Source organism: Strix aluco, chromosome Z, assembly GCF_031877795.1.
Source record: "Strix aluco isolate bStrAlu1 chromosome Z, bStrAlu1.hap1, whole genome shotgun sequence".
NCBI lineage: Eukaryota > Metazoa > Chordata > Aves > Strigiformes > Strigidae > Strix > Strix aluco.
This window is the reverse complement of record NC_133971.1, coordinates 47,200,292-47,217,719: the sequence shown is the minus strand read 5'-3', so window position 1 is coordinate 47,217,719 and position 17,428 is coordinate 47,200,292. Positions and strand designations below refer to the sequence as shown.

General features: G+C 39.8%; 1 protein-coding gene across 1 annotated transcript in view; it reads left to right on the top strand.

Annotated features, from left to right (window-relative positions):
* The first annotated feature begins 4,811 nt into the window (after nt 1-4,811).
* Nucleotides 4,812-17,428, top strand: part of SNX2 (sorting nexin 2) — a 34,980-nt gene continuing 22,363 nt past the window's right edge. Inside the window, exons 1-2 of the mRNA XM_074813826.1 lie at nt 4,812-4,966; nt 12,960-13,077. Of these exons, the coding sequence (XP_074669927.1) occupies nt 4,859-4,966; nt 12,960-13,077 (226 nt within the window). The 5' untranslated portion in view covers nt 4,812-4,858. The remainder of the gene's footprint in view (nt 4,967-12,959; nt 13,078-17,428) is intronic.

Genomic DNA, 17,428 nt, shown 5'->3' with positions numbered 1-17,428 from the left:
CATTAGTACTTATGAAGATAAAAAAAATTACTATTCTCCTGCATCATGTTACTATTGTAACAGGGTAAATGTACCCAGCTAATGCTCCTAGAGCTTTATATTTTAGTATACTGCAACGTTAGATGAACTGGGGAACAGAAATTCTCATTCCATTAATTGACTGAGGGCAGTATCTGTTACTACTCCAAAGGCAAATGAAGTATCTAACTGGTAAAAGAACTGGTCTCTTTCACATATATAAAAATTATTTTTCTCTAATAAATGAAAACATTTACCACTCACTGACAAAGAATAAAACAAAGATAACAAGAATTTTTTGAAAATATGAAATTAGATACCCAGATGGAAAGAAGGCATATGTTTCACAGAAGAACAGTCATCATGATCTGAAGTGTAATGTGCATTTGGCTGACTGGATGAGTGGGCACATGTGTCAAATGCACAGATTTCGTAAATATTTGTGTTTTGTAATTTTTCTTAGGAAGGCTGACTCACTGCAGAGCTTTACTTCTGGGTGCAGGTGTAGGCACTACACAATAGCACATTATTCCTTCTTTAACATTTTATAAAAGGCAAAAATCAAATTTCCAAAGCTCATCTACTCTAAATCTAAGTACTCTGGTGGTTGTTGTTCCCTCTCTGTACTTAGCCATTTTCTTATAATATCTTTTTGTGAGGAAATATTCCTTCAGTATTTCTTTAACATTTATCTTTTATGACATTTTCAAAAGGAAGCTAATGAAACATTATATGTTAATCTAATATAGATTAGGTACAAAACTGGTTAGAAAACAAAATCAAATACTATTTTTTGGTGATTACCATTTTTAAGGAAGGAGGCATTGAATGAAAGATGACAGTGGCCTGATATGATTTAATATTCTCATCAGGGATGGAACAGGGATAATGCATATTATATTTGCAAGTGATACCAAACAGCTGTAGCATAGCAAGAGAATTCAAAATGGTCAAAACAGACTTGAGCAAATGTCAGGAAAAAGAAGGACAAAATTCAGCAGGGGATGTGAGATTTTACTCCAAAGTCTGACTAAACCACTTCAGAGATCCAAAATGAGGACCCTATCAGTTCTGAATATGATCATAAACTGAACGAGCCCCAACAGCACCATGTTGCTACAAAGTCATACTTCATACGACGATATATAACTGGCAGGATAGTGATGGTGTTTTAAGTTAGGCATGAATAATATCTTTTCTGGTGCTAGATAGCAAAGCTTTAAAGCAGCTTGCCTGCAGAGATTTTGGGGTCTTCATCATCACAAATGTTTAAGAAAAGGTTTGACAAATATCTTCCAGCAAATGGACTAGATAACCTCCTGTGGCTCCCTGTCTATCCAAACCACAGGGGTTGACCTTGAACTTGTGTAACTCACTATCACTCTCTCCAAAATAGCTGCTTCTTAGTCTTGAGTTGACATAATACTGCAGTGGCTATTACATTAGTACAATATTAAGATAGAGTCAGTGAAGTCTGACCTATCCAAGAAGTTTCAAAAATCTGACATATTTGATTAGAAAACCTTGATTTACATTGCTTAGAGCTTTGGCATCTTTATTTTGCATCTAATTTAATTGGTTTTGGACAGATAGACAGAAGTATATCCAAGCAAAGTAATAAGTAGTATATTGCCCATACCCAAATAACTTCTAGTGACTATTTCAACACTTCAGTACCTCTGTAACCTGAACTAGGGAAATGACACGGAGCCCTAGCACTGTTGGTATTGTTCCTTTTAAAAGCCATTTAAAATCGACAAGATTATAATCCTTAGTGAAACCTGTTTCTGCATGATAAAAGGAAGTTTTTTTATTGCATAACAACTCCCAGTAGTGTTTATGCAGAAGATATTTTTGATTTCCCTGTCTCCTCTGAAGATCTGGACTGCAAAGGCTTGTGGAGCTCACAGACGCTGTGGGCAGACATGGGAGAGGTACAGGGAAAGTTTTGTGCAGCAAATGTATTGTCCTGGAGGAACTGCTGGCTGGTGGGCCAAAACCAGAAATTACCATTTTCGGAGGGTTCTCAAGGCTAATCAGGAAAGTATGGGACCTGACAAGGGCTGACAAAAATAAAGGAAGGGACAGAATGGAGAAAGGAAGAAATAAAAGTCCACCCCTGAAAATGGGTGTAGGAAAGGCTAGTACTGTGATATTGAGGCTTGCTGCCTAGGTGAAGAAACTGTTGAAATGTTAGGTATTCTAGAAAAAAACCAAATCCTAGATGCCTCAGGTTGGACATCCAAGTGAGTAAATACTTTAAGTTTTAATTTTCCAGTCTCTGCTCACTGCCTGTGTAATGGGCAACATATTCCCACAGAAATACTCTGAAGATAAAATTAATCAGTGCCTGTGAAACACCTAGATTAGGTAGTGATGAGGCTCAGAAAAAAACCCGTGAGGAGATGCATCTTTTTGTCTTCAGAGTAGGGTTGGAAGTGCGTATAATAAGTACAGAGATAATTGTTAGGAAACAGTAAGGAAAAACAGTAACCATGTGGTCAATGCTCCTTGGGAAGAGGGATCCTATAAGAAATGTTAGAATGTAACCAGGTAATTAAAGCAGGCACATCACAAAGAGCTGAAACAAGTTCCATGTGTAAACTGAGCCTTGGTATTTCATGGTTCAAGGTTCAAGTTCAGGTTCTTGACTTTGCACCTTAATATCATTCTCACATAGCATTACAGAGGTGGATTTATTGGCTACAAAGGAAGAGGTGGCTGCAGTTTCCACTAGGATATGCAAGTAGCTTCCTCTCCTCTCCCTTAGATTCTGACTCAGTAGCATGAGGTAGAGTTGACAGCTATTACATATTTGTTGAATGACACACATATTAATACTCACACTGACGGTGATGAGTCTTGGGTTTAAATTGATGTTTTGTTTTTTGCAGTAACACATCACAATCTCATATGTGTTTGGCTTTTTGCAATCATCCTAAGTTTTCCTGCAGCATTAGTGGCTTTCCAATTTATTTCCTTGATTGGTTTTCTCTATTTTGGATTGCTTTTCCACTCAGATTTACTAATCCACAGTTTTTCAAACTGAAATCTCAATTAGTTAAAAATCCAGGTCCTGTAGTTAGTTACCTTTGTATTACTCCTTGACCCCTTTGCCACAAAAATATCTGTAATACATTTCTGCGGCCACAGGTCTCAGAAGCACTGGAAAGTTAAGTAAAAAAAAACCCAACCTATAAATACAGTGTTACTTTGAACCAGAGAAGCTAAAATCCTTACATACTTTTCTTAATGAATGACCAAAAAAAAAAATCACAGCTGACATCTTGTTTGCTCTTCATCTTATTCTGCTTCTGTAGCATACTCGATTGGTGTGATAGATGACTACTTTAAAATATTTCACAGACCTGATTTATAGTATAGCCACATGAGCATTAAAGGCATGGGTGTGAATCTTGATGGTCTAGTGGAAAATTATTAAACACCTAAGAACTATGCTAGATTAGCATGCTTGACAGAAATCTAAAAAAATTAATACATTTTATATGATCTTTCTAATCACAGCAAATAAAATAATGATGAGATATCATAATGTATAATGTCAAAGGACACAGAACTATCACTGAGGTGATTGAATCATAATTTCTAGATAAAGCGTGCATGTGCCTGTTATTTAGAACGTTTCCAGGAATAGCATAGCAGAACGGGAATACTACAAGAAATTGGGAAGACAGTAAGAATGTAATGATAGTGTCATCCACAGAAATGTAGATGCCAGAGAACTGCACTTCTGGATAGAAAATATTTGCATATTTTGAACTGATTTTTTCAGTTTCTTACTCTGCATTTTTAAATCTTAAAAAGACATCTGAATGTGATATACAGCAGGGGACTGAGTTTAGGAATAGAGTAAGGGGAAAGGAGTAAGTGGAGGGAGGGGAACAAAAGCAATTTGCAGACAATAACTTAGGGAATTGGGCCTGCAAATATTTTATTTGCAGGAGACATGTGACTTCAATGTTTATGAATACTTCTGCACCTGACCAAACGACTGCTCTGCAAGGGTGGGGCATGCTAATTCTAATCCTCACTCCCTGAGGAAGAAACAGTGTAATGAGTGGATTTTCCTCACAGAAAAACAGTTCTTAATTCAACGACTGACATGAAACGGAAAACAAAATTTCTTGAAGTTTCTCCCAACTCTACGGTGCAAGGCACACGGTGGAGGGTTGTAAGGGCGCGAGTGTCAGCCCCGCCATGCTGACCCCTCGCGCAAGGAAGACAAGGTAAAGCGCCGCGCAATGTTTCAAAGGAAAAAGGTGGGAAATGGGAGGGCCAGAAGCGGGGAACGCAAAGGGCTTCTCCTCCAGCGGGAGCGGAACGTTCCCCGGCTTCGCTCGCAGCAGGCACTTCACATCCAGGACGCAGGCTGACATTCACTCGAGGCTGCACCCACGCCACCCCGCTGCAAGCAGGGAGACCCCCGGGACAGCCAGCATTCCACGCCAGGACGGGTTGCCTAAAACACAGACACGCGTGGACGTGGACGCTGCCTTCATGGGGCGAAGACTTTGCGGGGGTCCGCGGACATAGACCGGCTTCACTGAACTGTGTGACAACAGCGGCGCAGCGGCCCGACCTCCCGGCAGGCCCCGCCACGCTGCCCCAGTGCCCCAGGAAAAGGACGCCGCCGCCTCCGCCCTCCCACCGGCCCCGCCCGGCCTCGAACCGGCGGCGAGGCAGGGTGCGTGCGCGCGCGCTCCAGCCGCCGCCGCCGCCGCTGCCTTCCCGTCCCCCTCCAGTCACGTGGCGGGAGAGGGCGGAGCGGTCGTCACGTGAGTGCGGGGGGCCGGGGCTGGCGGCCGGGCTGGAGGGTAAGATGGCGGCGGAGAGGGATCCCCCGCCGCTGGGGGAGACGCGGCCCGCCGACTTCGAGGAGCTGGAGGACGGCGAGGACCTTTTCACCAGCACCGTGTCCACTCTGGAGGTGAGAGCCCGCCCACCACCGCCGGCTCCGAGCCCCGCGGCCGGGTCGGCTCTCACCGGGCCCTCCCCTCCCCGCCAGGCCGCGCTCCTGACCGGGGCCCCCGGCCCCCCACCCGGCCGCGGGCCCTTAGCGGCCCGGCCCCCAGCTGCGGTCCCGCCACCTGCCTCTGTTTCGGGAGCGACGGCTCCTCGGCGCTTCCTTCCTGACGGGCAAGTGGCCTCGGCTCCGAGGGGGCTTGGTGGTTGCCCTGAGGTCTTCTCCTGCCAAAAGAAACCGAAAACTCTTTTTCCAAGTACCGCTATACCAGGTCGTCGCTTTCCCTCGTCTTACCTCCCTCTTGTACTGCCGGGGTACTAAGTATTTACACCTTTCGTCTTGTCACGACGCCAGTTTCGCTGGTCCTCCCCCTCTTAGACTTTGCGTAGATAAGTAACAACCCTTTTCCTTTCTTTGGCCTCTTTCTGAGGCTTCACCCCCTTCTAGTTTGCAAAAACCTTGAGAAAGTTACTTCTCTCTAAGCCTTCTTCCCCCGGAGCCGGCGCGGTGCTCGGCTGCGGGGGCTCGGGGGGCTCCTGGCGCCCCGCGGCTGCCGGGACCCTGCCTGCCCAGCGCCGTCCGGCGCTCGCCTCCCAGCGTGACGAGCAGTTACGGGCGACCGAAGGCGGGAGGCATGCATGCGTGCAAGGCGTTGCGAAACCTGCAGTTGTTCAGAGAAATCAGAGTCTGGAGGATCTGAAAACTTGTAGGAGATACATCTCTAAACCGTGCTTGCTTTTCATGTCAGGAGTCTAATGGGGGAAAAAAAAAAAAAAAAACCACAAAAAACAACCCAACTCAAAACAAACCGCAAACCCAGAACAACTGAATGCATAAATAGGCCCTCATTCTGAAAAATGCTTATGTATTCATTCATTATAGTGGGAGCTTTTCCTCCTGCGTTGTTTTCGTTATGTTTCACTTGTGTGTTTTGTCAGTATCTTCTGGAAGAACTTTGTTCTTCCTGTACACAGTTACGCATTGAAAAAGAAAATTATTCCTGTTCCTCTTTCCCTGAAGACTTTCCTGTCCCTGACCTTTACGGTAATAGGATCAGTGCATATTTCTTTGTTTTGCTCTGGCTGTTGCTTGTCCTTAACAAGAAAGGCCAGTGTACAAAGAGGCTCTTAAATGTATTTTAAAGTCATTTGCCTTCTCTTGAGTCACTTTATTTTTTTCTTTTTATAGATGCATAATCTGGGCATTGGTAGAAAAAGATCTGTGGAAAAATGCTGTGAAGGAATAGCAAATGATGTGAACCTACAGTTGATGAGAATTGTATTAATATACTTCTGGGCATCTCTGTGTGATACAGTGTGTATTATTTGAGTCTTGTTCTGTGCACTAAGAAAGACTGCAGTATAACATAAATAAGGTCTTTACTGATACAGTCTAGAATTAAAGCTGCAAGAGATGAAATAGATTTAGTGTCTAAATCACAGTTACAAAAAGAAATCGTCACCTTAATGCTTAAAAATATTTACTGAAAAGTCTTCTAACTTTGTAAGGGGTGGTTTGTCTGATGGTTCTGCTTGCTTTTGTAGACAGTCTATTTGGAAGAAAGTAGGTAAGTAGAAAGAGGAAGCCTCTTTGCTTAAAGAGAAGCTTTGAAAAGCTTTGTCAAGTAAAGCTTTTTTTGACATCTAATCAGCTACAGCATTTAGGGAGGAGCCTTAATCTTGTGATTTTCCTGCAAACTTGGAAGGAAGAGGTCATGAAAATTGACTTTGAACTTCTCACTAGCTTGAACATAGATCATTTAACTCAAGTGTATAGGACACCTTAGTCCAGAGAGGAACAATTATCTCATGGTGTGGGCCTCGTTAACTTTTGTCGTGAGTATTGTTTTAATCCTGTAAGTAGTTATGAAGTAGCTGTCTCTAAATGCCCGTGGAAGTTTTATAGTAACAATAGAATGGCTTCATGCTTTTTATAGTTGGTCATGTATTTGTTTGCTGATACCAGAGGATAGAGCACAGCAAGGGACAGTGAGGTCCAAAGCCAACTTACGGAGGCTGTGGTACTTTGAAAGCATTCCCAACTGCTTTATCTTGGAGCTGTCCATTTGCTTTTTGCATGATTAATTTCAATGTCCTTCCTATTTTTTCTTGCTTTCATTCTCTTTGCAACTCACAAAAGGCGTGCTATACCTTTCCTACCTTTGATTTGATTGTGCAGTGGAGAAGCTGTAAGATTTCTAATAGGTCTTCCAAATAGCTTCCATGTTAACAAAGTCTCAAGTTAGAAAACACATGCTAACTCATCTAAGTTTCTTCTGACAAAATATAAATTCAGTGTATATTATGAATGACAAATATGAAATATTTGAATACAAGAAGGCTTACTGACTTCAGTGACTTATCTGTATAATTAAATTAAGACTACTGTTTATTTCAAGTTGAATTCTCTGATGTGAAGAAGCTGGAGTTTTAACTTTCTTTGTGCACATACAGTTAATGCCTTGAATTAAGCCCTTTTAATTCTAGAATGTAGGATGTTAAAAGATCACACTGAACTGTAACACCTAGCATTTCTGGGGTGTGGTGGGAACACGTTCTAGGACTTGAAAACTTGCTGGGTGGCAGAGAGTGAGAATGCTGCCCTTTCTGTGAGCACCGGGCACCTATGAACTCTGGGCACTGGGCTGAGCAGCAGTTTGTCTGAGCTAGTGGGGTGCTCATTTCCTCATCGCATATCCACAGTGCCTGAGAGCAGTAGAATGATTATTTGTTTTCATTGTGCCAACCATACTGCAATGTCTGGAGAGCTGCTTCCATGAAATTCATGGTCACTGAGTGGTCTCCGTTTGGCTGCCAGAATTGCTTTCATCAATGAGAACAGCCAGACTGAATCAGACAAATGGTCTAAGCCAAGACTGCGTTTACAGCTATACTCAGTGGTGGATGCTGTGTGATTAATATTGCTGATGATTATATCTGTGTGCTGATAGTCATCTGCAGTGCTCTCCCAGCTACCAGGTTTTTGTAGCTCAAGGACTTTCTGAGCTCTAGGTATCATTACAGTATGAATGATCTTCTGTGGACTTAGCTAGCTGCTAAATTTCCAAATGCATTTTTTTTGTTTATTTTTTTTTTTTTTAAAGTGTCCCTGATACACACAACAAGAAGTTCTGGAAGTTAACTGTGCATTATGAGACAAATCCTCCCTTGTTGTAAGTTTGTAATCAATGAATTGCTAATTTGCTGTCGGTGTCCTCTGCCTCTATTAGGGGAGACTGCAAACAACTGTATGAAAGTCACTTTTGGCAACATATATGAAAAAAGTGCACATTAGATTTTCTGAAAAATGGTATGGTTAGTGTTACTCTCATTTCATCATTTCATCCTCCTTTCTCCTTGCCCTAGTCTGTTTATCTACCACCTTCCTTGTTTATCTGTTGTGCCACTTCTTCATTTCCCCTAAACTTCTCACTTATTTCTGTATTGCCTGTCTCTGTGTTTTGTAAAGCAGGTGCCGTGTGAACATGTAGCTAATGAAAAGTATCTATTCATTTCAACCAGTATTTATATTCCTGGTTTTTTTTTTTTTGTAATGGAAGAATACATGGAGGCACTTGGAAACAATGAGTAAGCAGAGGATGAGGTAATGTAGTAAAGACTGTCATTTGGGTCAGGGTGTGTATATAATCTCATTGCCAGTTTATCAGTTTATGTCAAAGCTCTGCAATATGCATTTGTTTTTTACACAGAAGGCAAAACATTAGATAGGCACAGAAGTCCAGATGTCTTTAATGATATCCATTGAATTTAACAGTGACATTTATAGAGGAAGCAATAAAGAGCCCATTGAGAGGAAAATATTAAGTCCTTCTATGTTGTACTACACCTTTGCAGAAAACTAAGTCTGTATCCAAGATTAATTGGTGTAATTCTACTGGAAATGTGTGTCTTGTTCCTTGGTGTTAAATCCAGGCTGTAATGGAAGCATGTGAATGTTCATTCTAGTGTGGTTGCTTGTGTCCTCTTACTTTCTGCTGGAAATGTTACTGTCCTATTTTGAGTCTATTCTCTCTGCCCATGCTGTGATTTATGAGATTTTGTAACCCTATTTCAGACAACTAGCTGGGTTAACTTGATGGTCAACTTTTGTCAACCTATTGTATTCTGACTGAAGGAGGCTAGGAGGGGCTCAGACAAATAGTTGAACTGGTTTGGGGGGGACCCTACTATTAAGAGAAGGGAGGATGTCCAAACATCTAGGACTATAATTTCAGCCAACAGAAAACATGGGAACTTGTTTTTGATTCTTCCTAAATCAAAGCTATGAAATACTTAGTTATTGCCACTAAACATAATGCACAATAAAAGAGGAGAAAATTGAGCTTGTTATTGCCATTGCAAATTAAAATGGACCCATAGGCCTCTCATCAGAAACTTGTTTTTTAGAAAACAAGTAAAGCAGAATCCTGACTATCCTGCATACCTGAATGTCCTGACCATCTTGGTTGTTGGATGCTTTGCCTGACTCTTTCAGCCTAGAAGTCACTCAGAAATTTCACAGGCACACAGCTTTCAGGAAACGGACATGTTTGTGACATTTTGTGAATTGCTGACATCAAGTAAGTTTAAAATTTCTGAACAGCTATGCTGTCTGTGTGTCTGGACAATTTGTTGATTTTTTGCAGGGCAGTGAGAAACAGAGAAGGCCTTCATGCTGTATAAGCACTGTTCAGCAATAACTAAAACATCCCTGTGTTGCCAACACTGTTTTGGTCACAAATCCAAACCATGGAACTATACAACCCATTATTAAGAAAATGCCAAACCAGCACATAGCTGAAAGGTTATTTTAAAGAAAAGACGTTTTACCTGTAAATCATCCACAAAACTTCACTTTAATTTCAACCGTTCTTAAAAATAGAACTTGTCATTTATAGTAAATATGATTTTATTATATCTTTATAAAATAACACCCAGACAGAACTTGTGTTTCACTGGAAATCTTCCTATAAGAGTCACTTCTAGACTCTGTGTCTTGTATACACATTATACCACCTGCATGAATAAACTTTGCTTCTTGAGCTTTCTGAGGTGCCCCTAAGGTTTGTTTGAGTCTTCTTTTGCAGGTATTCTCCAGCTGTGGTTAGTGGAAACCAGGTTATATGAAATTTGGAGAAAGCTGTCTGTAACTGGTACTCTAACTACAGCTGTGAAAGTTGTTATCCAGTGCAGAGTGCTTGGCTTTCTTTAGCAGTGGCAATGGACAGGATCTTTCCCAGCTCAGGAAGAGATCCATAATCCTACTAGGACTTGATGGCATGTATTTATAGCTATCCTAGGAAGAATCTGTTACTTTCTTCAAAGTGGGAATAGCTTTGTATTGACTTCTGGTTAACTTGTTGCTCTGGGCATGTAAGTACTTGGTTTTTCATATCATGATGTAAGTTGATCAGGTTTAAGCGTTCAGGGTGAATTTTGTGTCTGGTAGGGTTTCTTTTTGTGATTCGAAGCCAGGTATAGTCAAAAGTAACCATCAATAATTAAATTAGCTACCTCAGATAAAACTGAGAAGATAGACTGAGGAAATAGCTTGAAGATGTGAGTATTCTCAAAGAGCTCTTTTCCACTCATTCATTAACCAAGAGGACAATTAAGGAATAAAGTGGAAAGCCCTCTGCTATGTGCAGCAAATGTTCTGGAAGGCTTTTGTTCCCTGTACCTGGCCATATTACAGCTGTTTTTCATGGAGGTGAATTGAAAACATGAACTGCGTGCCATTCTGTATCTGTGGTATTGTGGGCTCCTCACTATGTCCTAAACCTCAGATCTATCAAAATGTAAGTGGGTTGCTGTTTGAAGTTGAGTAGCAGCAAAAATGTTTTGGAATGAGTATCTGTAGTATTTTCATGAAGAATTGCTTTTGCTGACAAAACTTTAAACTACTTGAACCTTATCAAGCATTTCTGTGCTCTGCTCTTCTAGCTGAAGTAAAGGATCTTGAACTCGCAGCTCTACGCAGTGCTGCCTGGAGAGACAGACCATTTCTTCCAGCATATGCTACTTCTGAAATCACTTAAAATTGCTATTATGTGTGACACATACTGTCTATACTATCATTTGTAGAAGAATGAAGCATGTCAAGCAGTGAGGTTTTCTTAAATTTCATAGTTAATTTTGTCTAAATTAGTTGCAAGTCTTGTGATACAACTTCAGGATCATGCTTCACAGAGTGAACAAGTACACCTTTATTACCCCTGGGCACTTTTATTTGCTGTGGAATCATTTTGGCATTGGTTTAGTATGAGATGAGAAGTGTACGTGTGACTTAGCGGATTGGTTCCTTGTAAGGTTATAAACTCTGCTACCTGCATACAGTTCCTGAGTGCTTCTGCTTTGACTTTCTCTGCAGGCTCTAGGGCAAAATCCAACAAGCACTTTGAAAGGCTGCTCCTTTTGCTGCTCATCACTTTGGTTTGTTTATTGGTTTCCCCACATTATATGTGGCCTTTTCAGAGTGACAGTCTTTGGCAAAGTGAAGGGGATATAACTTATTCTGCCATCTGAATGGAGCAGTTCCTTGTTGCAACCATAATCTGGTTTATAGGAATATAAATTTTTAGTATTCTTGTATTTGCTTTCATCTTCCATCTGTCTTCAGCAGGGAAAACCTTGAGCTAACACCTTTTCTGGGTCGAGAGAGTCTTGATTTCATATGTCCCCTGAAAAACTATTTTGTATTGTGTCTGAATTTGTCTGGCAGCATTTTTACTGTTTCTTGCTTACTTCCTCTGTACCAGAATTTCAGGTGACTGAAGTGTGGATAGATATGGGAGCTGGGGTCTTGCTCTGTGCTGCTTGAAGTAAAAGCAAGCTATAAGGAAGGCTTCTCCCATGGAACTGTTGCCTCTGCTACATTTATGAATGTGAAAATACAATCTGGATGGTCTTTTTCAGTGGCTTTTGAGTATTTTTCAGGCTTTTTAAAGTCTTTTGTAGCCTGTGGCATTTGTTGAAATGTAGCCTGAAATGTTTACTATCTGTTTTGAATTGTGGTTCTGAACTTAAATTATGACTGTATGCAAAAACTCGGAAGCAAGTAGTGACACAATTTACAGATGCTCCTTTTAAAGTGCATGCATTCATAAATAAATATGCTGTTGTTGAAAACTGCTTAGCTAGGTATTTTGGATGACTTTGAGAAGTGAGTCTTGCAAATTTTCTAGTACTATGGCAGTAAACATAGTTGATACTTACTCAACAAGGATTTTCTAGCTGAAGCACTGATCTTCAGTTAGGTGTGTATTTATTTTGTGAGCTGTATATTTGGTAGCCCAGTTTCAGATTGCTTTAATTTTCCTGAGTGTCTTTAAGTGTTTCTCCTTCACAGGGCAATTTTCAGTCTTCAGTAAACTAAAGAAACTGTATCTATGGCAAGCCTAGCTTCCATGTACAGTACAGTGTGACCCGCTGTGGCAATAATCTCCAAATTCAACCTGTTGCAAAGCTATCAAAATTTCTGATGGCTGCAAGCAGCCTTGAATTGTTTGGATAGCATTAATGCATTCTTTTAATCTCTGAAAAAACTAGTATAAAGCACTTGGAGATTTCTTTGTTAGGTTTTTTTTCTGTATACAAATTCAGATTTAAATCCAGGCCTTTCCAAAAGGAACTTAATAATCAAATTACAGTTTGCAATACTAATAAACTTACTCTAGGTATTTCTGTAGCAGTTTTTGTTTTCATGTTAATTAAACCTGAGGAAATGGATGACTTTTTTTTTCTCTGACAAAGAAATGAAAAGAGCTGTTGACTAGCTTGTATCCTTTGTTCATTGTTCCCATGCTAGGAGTAGGAAATGGAATAGCTGACAGGGTTTCCTTTCTGTATATCTTGCCTTGTTTCTTTGCAATGAAAGAATGTTTGTTGCAATAATTCTTATATAATGACACATGGCAACTGGTTCTCTGCTAATTATTTCACTTTTTTTTTTTTAACAGTCAAGTCCTTCATCTCCAGAGCCAGCAAGTCTTCCTGCAGAAGACCTCAGCACAAATTCCAATGGTCCAAAGCCAGCAGAAATCATGTTAGATGATGACAGAGAAGACCTCTTTGCTGGTAATTGCTTTCTTCTTCTAATGTGTCAGCATAAACTCTTTTGCTCTTGGGCTGAAAGAAACTTGCTTTTCTGGGAAGGAGGGTTAAAGCCTTTTAAGTTGTTTGACAGTTATGTACAGGTTTTTGTTGTGGTACTGTATAACATAAGTTTGTTTATTAAATACAAGTTTCTTAGTGATGTGTACTGTCAGAGCATAGTGTGGCAGTGTTAGCTGGTTAGTAACGTGTTCTGCTGACAGTAATAACAGTATTTATCATTATGTAATTAACAATATTCAAATCTGTGTATAAAAACATGATTTAAGTTGCATCCTTGTTTTCTACTCAATAACCATACATAAGCTGTCCCAGTCTTTTACAATTATAAGGAGAAATAATTCAGATCATATAGCAAGCTGGAGGGTATTTCCTTTCTCTTAAGACTCTTTTGTCATAATGAAAAGGTAACAAACTGACACATGGGACCAGTCCTATTGTTTCACTAGTGAATGATTCTGTCTCTGATACTTGACAGTACTGCATGTTTTGGAGAAAGGTGTGTGAAAGTTCTGATAAGTAATCAGTCAATAGGTGACAGATTTCTAATGCTTCATTAATCAGTCACTGTTAGTTTTTGACTGTCCTAACATGTGTTAGGGTTGTTGTCAATTACACATGTAGGAGCATTAACTATTCAGGAAAGGAGGTGTAATATTTGGAGTATATTATGTACATCAAAAGGTGGTTCTGAATGCTGCTTCTTAATACTAACACTTTTGCTATTGCCACATACTGAGTTGGCAGCTGGCAGTCTGCTTAGAATACACTCCTCATCTCATCTTCATTGATTCCCTGATGTAATCATTCAAAAAGAAACTTTATAGCCTTTAGTTCTGGACTGTTTTGTATAGATACATGTATACGCATGGCCATTACATTTGTTCTGAATTTGCTAAATTTCTGTTTGCATATACTTGAACTTATATTTGCTCATGACAGTGTTAGAATGTATTGACTAGTTTACTAACTCTAAAAGTGTATGAAGAGAGAGAATAAAGAGTAGAGACGTAGTCTTTCTTTTTTTGTATTTGTATTACCTGATCTTATGACTTATAGAGACCAGCAGTGCTTTAGTAATGAAGCTTTCTAGTTCTAGTAATTTGGTTATTTAGCTTCAGTGTATAAAGCGGCTTTTTGTAACCATAGAGCTATCTGGAATGGATATTTTAGGAAAGCCAACTCTCCTTTTGATAATATTGAGAAAAAAGGTGGCTGGAGTAAATATTGAGGGGAACCAGACAGAAGGAACAAATGTTAGCAGCCAGATTGTTTCAAATGAAATGAATGCTGTGAGAAAAACACCCAGAACTGATTTAATGAGTTTGAGTATTGCTATGGAAGACATTCTCTTAAATGCATGCAGCACTGAACTGAAAGCATCTAACATACTGCATGTCTAACACACCTAATACTGGTCTTTAAAAGGTCAATTTATATACAGACTGAGGCTAGTACAAACTCAAATAGGGGGAAAAAAAGTGTGATTTATGGAGCCTAAGACAAGATCTTTCGCAGTGTCCTGTTCTACACAGGAAGTTTGCGTAATACAGTTGTACCCTACTGGTGAACTTCTGTCTTTGTATCGCTGTCAGCATAGGCATTCTTGTACTATGTCTGATTTGTGTACTCAGAAGTATAATTATTTTTTTCTCTCTTAGGACTGTTTTGCTAGACAATTATGTTAATCCATATGATTAACTTTCTGATACTGATTTGCAATAAATAGAAAATGTGAGAAGGCAACATGAGATATCTATTTTATTGCTTCCAGCATGATTGCATAAGCCTGGTTTTCTATGAAAGCAGGACTTAATTTACAAGTGAGTGTGACTGGGCTTTTTTTCTTCAACATGCTACAATTCCAAAGAAACCTATCTTGTCACAGCTTATAAGAACACTTAACTGAAGAGGAAGAGAATGAAGTTCTACAGCTTTCTAATTTACGTTGTTACTCTATGTTGAATTATTAGACACTGTAAAATCCAGGTAAAGGAAATCCTATGGGTGGCTTCTGAAAGGAGGAGGCCTTAAACAATTCTAGTTTTCCAGACATATTTGTAAAAACTGTGATGGTGTGCCTATTGTAGGCTTGATATATCTTCATTGTTCCATCTAATAATGCAACCTAATGGAAAAGGAGGTGAGGGAGAACAAATTGTATGATTTCCTGTGCTGTTTTACTGCAGTTCAGAACCTGGGAGTTTTTTAGGCTTTTTTGACTATACCTAAAACCTCTTTGTGCTTCTGCAGCAGTTACAGGATAGTTTATGTTCATTACTTTGTGGTGACTCATAAATGAACTATTAAAACTGGGTTTCAAAGGTGGAAGTCCGTGAGTTTACCAGCTGTCATTGGAGACCAGTAAATTTTGCTGCTGCAGTCATTAGTATTGTGATTCTTGGTTCTGTAAAAAAGCAAACTGTCTTGCTAAACCCGCTTAAGCCCTTTCACCCTTAGAATAGAAGTCAGTGTGTTGATTGTTTGGCCAAAAAAGAATTAGTTTATCTTACCTTGTAGAACTCTTGCGTGTGGAGACCATAATGGTCAGTGCTCCAAACTGGGTAGCATTAAGAGTATCCTGAGGAGCTTTGGGGTGTGTCTTAAAACTTGCCTGTCCATAAGCTTTTACTGTAGAGTGAAGAACTAGATACTGAATTAGTCTTCCAAAATGTTGGCCTAAAATTCTGTGTGTAGCTGCAGAAACGTGCTGTGGACTGCCTGTGTAGGATATAGCTATCTGTGCCCTTTGCCTCTAGTGCTCATAGATGATGAGCATGTCTGTGAAGTTGTATCAGTGCTGTGTCACCATTTTCAGAAAAATGGAAAAATCACAATTTTTCCTCTCAGTCTGATAAAAGATTACTTTTTATATTCTTTTGCTTTTTCAGCTCTGAAAGGTGTTTGGGAATGGATCATCTTATGCAAGCATCTAGCTACTGTGTCCTGGAGAAAAATCGATGCATTGAGGGGTGGGGGCATGACGTTTGTTTTTATTGGGTTTTTGTTTTGCTTTTCTTCATGTTGTGATAGGTTCGTCTTAGACTTTTTTCCTGGGAGTTGATACAGAAAAGGAGATGCTAATTCTGTGGACCAGACAAGATATGTACTTTAAGCCTAGCTGAACAGCAGAAGTTACCAGCTGATGGTGTCTGTCAGGCTGTTGTCATGTGGTGTGTCTGATCCGAAGAGTTTGATGCAGATGCCTTGCTGCTTTTTAGAAGCTGATTGTTCAGTTCTGAGTCTCTTCTGCAAAAAACAAATGCACAAAAGCATGTGAACCTACAGTTTTGAAGTCAGAAGAAGGCCTTATTAGTGGCTGACTGTTCTGTTAAAACTATTTCTGCTCTCATTAAGAGTATTCTTAGTACTGCTGGTATAACAGTAAGGGTCATGGGCTTTGGCTTAGGTGTAGTAGTTCTCTCAGTTCTGTTAGGGTACCTGTCTCGGAAATACTGCTACACTTGGAGAAGCCTTTTTTAATAGTTTGATCCCTGTCGTGGACAGCAGTTTCTACTTTAGTTTACTTCCATGTTTATGTGATTACCTGAGTAAACTTTCAAAGATGATAAGCCAATTTAAGCACTCAAGTCATGTCAGGATGTTACAGAGGTCTGAAATTTAGAAAAATAACTTACTCAGCTGAAGTGAGCTGCTAGTGAGGAGTTGCAAACTTGCACTTTCTAAGATGATGTTTGACAAATGCTAGTAGTGAAAAGTAAAGAAACAAGAGCTGTCTAATGCTGAGATTGAGCCCTGTGCTCTAGTGCTGATAGAAACATTGCGTAGTTGGCTGTAGAATGTTAATTAAGCATAAATGTCTTCGGCAGCAGGATGAGATGTTTTCATGTTCTTCTGGAGTTAAGCATCTTGACAGTGATCCATAACAAAGACTGTTTATGGATTATAAAGTAGGTATTTATGTGTAGAAGTCTTAGAGCATTAGATTGGTGGGAGTGCTTAATATGTACTGGTAACTGCCTTAGCTGATGTGAATGTTGGATCTCAATGTTTTCCTTCTAAAAATTGGGCAGAGCAGTTGCCTCTCTTTGTGCAAGAATAACTTATGCATTTGAGAACTTCCCAGGAAACCAATACGTGTAGATTTCATTTTTCATACAAATACTATTACAGAATATTGAAAAAAAAAAAAAAAAACAAAACCCAACAAAAAACCCCACCAAAAATCTCACACAGAACCACAACCTATTACCTAAGTTTTCAGGGGAAAACATAAAATGAATAAATCAAGTAAATGTTTCTGAAAGTGCCATAGTTTCTACTCTGAAATGTCGCAAATGAACCTTTCCATGAA